Source organism: Musa acuminata, chromosome BXJ3-4, assembly GCF_036884655.1.
Source record: "Musa acuminata AAA Group cultivar baxijiao chromosome BXJ3-4, Cavendish_Baxijiao_AAA, whole genome shotgun sequence".
In the NCBI taxonomy this organism is placed as follows: domain Eukaryota; kingdom Viridiplantae; phylum Streptophyta; class Magnoliopsida; order Zingiberales; family Musaceae; genus Musa; species Musa acuminata.
In genome coordinates, this window is record NC_088352.1 from 5160744 (window position 1) to 5167500 (window position 6757).

Genomic DNA, 6757 nt, shown 5'->3' on the forward strand with positions numbered 1-6757 from the left:
ACATGGGCTGCTATACGATGGAGTGCCCAATGAACTCAGAACCTACCACCACAATTGACATCAAATATCAAGCCTATCTTAATGATAGCAAGTCTTAAGGAACTTGAAGCATCACCACAATTAAATAATTCACCCTTGGCCATCATCTACAATCTGAAAATGATAAAAATGCACCATCCATGAGAAAACTAGCATGAATTTAGTAAATACAAGTGTTCACTTGGAGATTACCACTGTTAAATAATTCACCCTTGATCTCAATCTAAAATAAAAATGATACAAATGCACATCTTCACCTTCACAAGAAAAAACCAGCATGAATTCAGTAAAGACCAGTGTTCACATTATTGTGACAATTCTATACATGCTGCAAACTACTTTAAGCAAGATTTCAGCCAGCAATCTGCTGCAGAAAGAATTGAACAGTTTGTCAATTGGTAGACCCTATTCCTACTACCTAAAATTTGAAGATCTTGTCAAATTTCATGCAAAGTTTGTCAGTTTGTCTCCTCACAACACAAGTCAGGCCATGCAGCAGATTAGAGAGGTGCTCTTATAATCTTCAGGTTCTTTTATGCAAAAAAGGAAGCCTTGAAAGCAATTAAATTCTCATCAGCATGCCTTGTGTCTCTACATACTGTTACATTGTGAACATATAGAACTTCAGTTTTCATTCTTCGATTATGGTTCAACAAAGATGCCAATGGCAAGGATTTCCAGATGGATCTCTTTGTCTTGTTATCATATAGGGATGTGTTGGTGGATGCTCAACGAGTCTAGCACCCCTAATTGGATTCTAATTGGATAGGCATATGCTAGGTTCTCACAAAATTTTTCTTTTTCCTTTTTGTTTTGGTTGGTGAGGGTTTGTGCTATGATTTCCTTCTATCTAGAGATCATAGATTGTGGCTCTAAATCAACCATGTATTTTCTCAGATTGAATCAATATTTTGCATGTGGTCTCCTGCCCTAATGGCATAGTCTTGCTTCCGATCTTATAGAAACTCACTATGTCCTTCCAGGTCTTACCAGTTTCAAGACAAATAAAAAACAAGTGGTCAACATTTTCAGCATCTTTATTAAGCACAGACAGAACACTGCATCAAACATCTATTTGGGATCAGCAATTATTTCCCTCATACAGCTCATCAAGGCACAGAAGCAACCTTTGAAATTCTTGTTAAACGAAACAACCTTAGACCACCAGCCAATACTTACCTTTTCTTTTATAGAATACAAAGCCTCTTTTAAAATAAAAAAACTTTCCTCCATTATGTAACCAGATCATTTTATTGTCCATGCACTGAATTCTCACTGCTTTAGTCTCTTACCAGATCACTTCAGTAACTTAACTAACAACTGGATGTAAAAACCACTTGCCATTGAATTATGTCTGATGCTTAGCATGTTCAGGAACTTGTGAATCTGATGCCCTTTTCACCAAGTCATGCATTATATTTTACTAAGTTATGCATTATATTTCCTCTAAGCAGCCAGTTATCATAATACTATAAACCATTCAAGGGTAACTGTGAGAAGGCTCTATATCACAGGATAAAAGAAAAAAACCAAGAATAGAAGTTACAATGTGCAAAAAGCATAAATATCAAAAAGGTATAGACTGCAGCAGAGAAGGACTAGAAAATCTGTTTGTCCCATGATATAGCAATATACAGACACAAATTCCTTAGAGACGAGTGGCAACTCAGAGTTTCACAGTGCAACCTATGACACCATCACTAACCTGCAACAAAAGTTACTAGAAACGTTTGATGCTAAAGCATCTTATCTCTAGTTTTCTAACCAAAGCAAATACCAAACACCAAAATGCCTTAAGAAAAGGCTTTCATTTTATGCCTCTGGAATCCAAAGCTAATTTGAAAAAGAGACAACCTAGAAAAGCATATCATGCTAACTGTAACATATTATCATATTATTTAATCGGTGTTTTCTTACAAACATAAAATTATATTGATGACATTAAAGATCCACACTGGTCATGACAATATGATATGGCACTAAATTGTTTACTTACCTAGATTGGTCATAGCAAAATTTTTTCTGATGTAGCGGCATCATCCTTAATCATCCCTTTCGCTTCCCATCAACTCACATGATCCTGACCTAACTACTTATGGTACACGTTATTCTCTAACAAAAGGTTATTCATAAAAAATAATAATAATAATAATTCAACAATTATATTAAACATAGAAGCACTGGAAAAGAGCAAATCATGTAGTTATGATGATGACAGAAGCATGAGTCCCCATAGCTAGACACATTCATGCCTAGGAAGAGTTATATCCATCTTTGTGTAATTTTTGACAAGGCCATAACTTTCTCCAATTTCAGTAACTGTAACATGTAATTCCAGTTTCCTATTCCATGTTCTGCCTTTCATGCTCCCTTGTCAATTACAAACGCAGTAAAAATCATGATCCAAATACAAAATATAGGCAAGAACGATCACAGAAACAAGTAGATTTTTGCCCACCATCAAATGATCAGAAACCAAAGGACCTTCCGCTCAAACACACCGAGAAGACAGGGCAAGGCAATGAATGGAAGAGAAGATTACAAACTCGTACGCGGTCCCGATCTCGTGATCGGACGAATCTCTCGGCACGCACAGCAGATCTGGATCGACGGATGGCGCCGAAGGAACCTCCATCCTCTCGACGCCACCCTCGCAACCTTTCACTCTCTCCTCCCTCGCTCCAAAACCAATCCAACGAACCCCACAGTAAAATGAAAAATACTATCATTCGATTTCTATTTTTCCGTATACTGACTTACCAAAATCTCTTGTGAAAGATCAAACAACATCTTTCTTCTTTCCTTTTCCTAATGTAATCAATCTACCACATTAATCTTGAGCCTCGATGAAAACTTTGCACCGAATCAAGCAGAAATCATTATTCATATTCAAATCTCAAAGCTCAGGAACGAGGAATGTGATAAGAACAAGCCACGCAGATCAGCAGTGATCATCAATTTGAACGCATTCAATTACTGTGATTACTTGCTGGGGGAAATAAGTCGTAATTGCATGGTTTAAGTTCACTCGGTCACGGGTTCTCTTTGCAGATCGACGTGGTTGAACGAATCCATTTGAGAGACGTCACTTGACATCAGTCTCAGTCAAATTGGCTTGATTCGCGACCTATAACCCGTTTAGGAAAGCAATCGGGTGTGGACCCGATAGACGCTCGAGTGTCAATCTTTTCACGCGCGAGTGCGATGAGACCTATAACCCGTTTAGGGAGACAACCGGGTTTGAACCCGAAGAAGGCTAAAAAATTTTCACGCGAGACCGGTCGCACCACCTCGTCCCTCTTCGCCAACCGGAGCGAGTCCTCTAATTCTTCGTCTCGAATAGATCCCTCGGCTAAACAGAACGCGACGCCCCCAGATCTCACGATGATGTCCCCAAAACCTCCCATGTCCGATGCCCGAGCTGCTCGCTCGACGTCTTCCAGTTCCAGGTGATTCTCTCTCTCGCCCGCCCTTGTCTCGGTGCTTTTAGGGTAGTGAAGCCGATCGATTTCTCTTATTCCTTCTGGGTTTGAGTGTGGGAGCATTAATCTTGGAAAACCCTAACGGGGGAATCTCTGATGGGGTTCGGTCTTCGTTTTTTATTTGACTTGAACCCACGAATACGATGACTTAGTAGGCGCGGAAGGAAAAGCAAATGAGACCTACATGCATTCTTGGTATTGGATATTGCATGTCGTGGGAGTTTCAGATTTGTAGGATTTCTGCAATTAGAAAAAAGTAGAACAGCTTGTGGGAATTGACAGAAAATTCGTAAATCAACGACACACAAGTAACATCACATAGTCAAACTGTCCTTCTGCAGGGCACCACAGAGGCCCTTGTTGTTGTTGGCGCTTGCAGTTGACATAATAACACCATATTTTGGACTTTGGAGTGACGTTAGGTGCAGAACAATGCCAATTGTTTTCGCTTCTCTTGCATCTAGAGATGCTGATTCTATAAAATTCGTAGAATGTGATTGTGCAATGTTATTAGAAGATATCTAGTTCTGCACACATTTAGCTGCAGCTGTGAATACTACCAGCCGAACTTATTCTTTGTGGGAATTGATGTCCAAGATTTTGCTATTTGAAATTAATCTGTATAGTGTGGTAACAGGGGCTTTGCACGCATGCAGGTGAAGGGAGCCGCAGAACCCTTTGGAAGTGCGACACATGAGCTTCTGTTTTGATGGACATCTCTTAGTAGCATGGTCCAAATGATTGAGTTTGATGTTGGTATTAACTGTGGATCATAATTGGATTATTCAGATTAACAAAATGTTATCAGTCTATTGGATTGGATGCTTGAGATCAACCCCATTGGCATCAATGTAGGCCCAACTCTATCGGTAAGAGTTGGTGGGTTTTACAAGAAGCCCGAGACTAGCCTATAGACCTATCTTGACTGACACTTCTGGTGATTTATTAGTACCAAAAATATCAGGGGTTGATGTTAGCTCAAGCTGATTTATATTTTGATCTGTTGGTTAGTTGTTAAAAACACTCAGTACATGGTTGGTCAATTTGAACAACTAATTAGGAAAGAAGAAGTTGTAAGTTTTGCCTCTAACAGAAGTCATAGTAAGTTTGGCAAACCAGTCTGCTAGCGCATCAGCCTCTTAGAAAATATGTTTCTTATTTTGTCTGTACATGAAAAATATGATACTGATAGTCCAAGGAACTTAACATTTAATTTGCCCATGATGGAGATCAAATTCGTACCAATTCAGTTTGAATATGGTTTATGTGGTGATATTTATTATTTTATATGAGATAATGGTTTTTGCTTTCTGTAGACGTCATAGTAAGCTTGTTTGTGTCTACTTTTCTTTATCCATTTTCAGTACTGTGTTCTGTAAAATTGCTCCTGTGGGAGATTCTAAGCTCCTCTAATATTGTCATGGTGAGCCCTTACAGTTGTTCTATCTGGTTTGCTAATGACATTCTCTGTTCATAGATAAACTTGGTTTAACTAGCAATAAAACATGTGTTAATTTTCACATTGCTCTTGCAGGCACACTCCCTTGCAGATAATACATGTTATTGGGAACTTTATGAGAATATGGTCTGTTTACTCCTTGTATCACTATCTATCGCATCAAGGAGATAGTGTAGTAGCTTTTATTTTCAGTTGCTTGGTTCCAGCTTCTATTATTTTCCTGGTGCTGCAAAAGCCTTGGAAAGGGAGGCCTTTACCCAATTCACAGGTGACCTAAGATATTTTTGCTCTTTATAGTTTATATAAATAAAAGACTAGCCATTTCTGTAATTTTTTGCAATTTGCAACCATCTGTTACATTTTATTCATCTTCTGAAGTCAGCATTCTTTCAGATAATACCGACTGTCATTAATGGAGGAATAATGGCATTATATTTCATATTATGGGGAAAAGGACTTTTATCATGTGGACCACTAATGTAAGTTGTGCTTCTACACATTTGAGATTTAGATTGAACTTTTCTTTTGTGGTATTATTGGCAATAACTGACTGAAACACAAGCAAAAAGGTTATCTAGGCACAGTATTGAGATAAAAAGGTCCTCTCCCTTCTCTTTGCCTTATAAAGCTTAAGCAAATGGACTTCTAATTCCTCAAATTGGACAAGATAGACTTGTTTCCTATATTGGATGAAATTAATATTTATGTCTTTAAATTGGAGTCAACTTATTGTTAAACTGGGGGTAGATGCTTGTTTATAGATGACCAAGTGATGTTAGAAACAGAATATACTAGTTGAAATAGGACTCCCAACTTACCCATAATGAGTGTTATGTTATACTTTAGCTTAAAAAAAGGGTTTTGAGACTTTAATCCGACTATTTTCTTGATGTAAATAAATTTTTAACTAGTCTACATATAGAAAATTTGAATAAAGTTAAAAACCACATGAGACAAGTAAGGTACTTACCATTTTTGTATTTGTACTGGTAATATAAATCATGCTCATTTTGCAATTGGAAATTTATGCTGAGTTCTTACTGCTCATTATTCTTCTTTTGCAACTTCAGTGCTCTACTGGCCGAGTATGCAGGTGCTGTTCTTGGGGTCTTATCTGCAGCATTATATGGACGGCAAGTCCATATTTGGAAAAAGGTTTGTTGTCTTTCTTGGTATTCAGTAATGCATCTATTAAATTTTCAATGATGAATTTTTTGGAACTGTAATATATTATTTCATCACTTGGTGCACATAGGCATGTGCAGGAGCAAGACCAGTTGTCAAATTTAGCACCTAATGTTTGTGAACTAAGAGCCAATCTAATTTTAAGATGACAATGAAAGGCTATAAGATAGGATATACACCATCTAATTTGTGCTTCTCAGCCTTCTCTAGGTCGACAAAGAAAAAGTCAAAACTTCTCATATATAGAGAGTGCCACTGATGCCAACAGTCCTAACTTAAGTCTAGTAAGAACTTACTCTAGAATCCTCTACCAATTTATAAATGATAAACTGAAATAACTTCAAAATTCCCTGCCAGAATGGCCTATGGATACTTCCAAACTGCTGTCCCTGCTGTATATGTGCTGACCAGTTCCGTGTCAATGGCTTCATGGGGTTGCTTGGGTGCCCTTAAGATTGAGCTGGGTATTTACTTCCAAGTTGGCTAGCCTGCTTGATCAGAAATCACAGGCTTGCAGTCCCGCATTGGGTGTTTTATTCTGTCTACTACCTCTGTCCTGATGCTCTTTCGGACCTCAGTCAAGTCCTAATTG

General features: G+C 38.1%; 1 protein-coding gene across 4 annotated transcripts in view; it reads left to right on the forward strand.

Moving 5' to 3' along the window:
* Positions 1-3325: 3325 nt before the first annotated feature.
* LOC135634949 (uncharacterized) overlaps positions 3326-6757 on the forward strand; it is a 12340-nt gene continuing 8908 nt past the window's right edge. For all 4 annotated transcript variants that reach the window (XR_010495509.1, XR_010495510.1, XR_010495508.1 and 1 more), the window contains exons 1-4: positions 3326-3488; positions 5056-5248; positions 5374-5459; positions 6051-6135. Coding sequence is in view for 1 of the 4 variants with exons in the window: in XM_065145712.1 (XP_065001784.1) it covers positions 3424-3488; positions 5056-5248; positions 5374-5459; positions 6051-6135 (429 nt within the window). In the remaining 3 variants the exon portion in view is untranslated. The remainder of the gene's footprint in view (positions 3489-5055; positions 5249-5373; positions 5460-6050; positions 6136-6757) is intronic.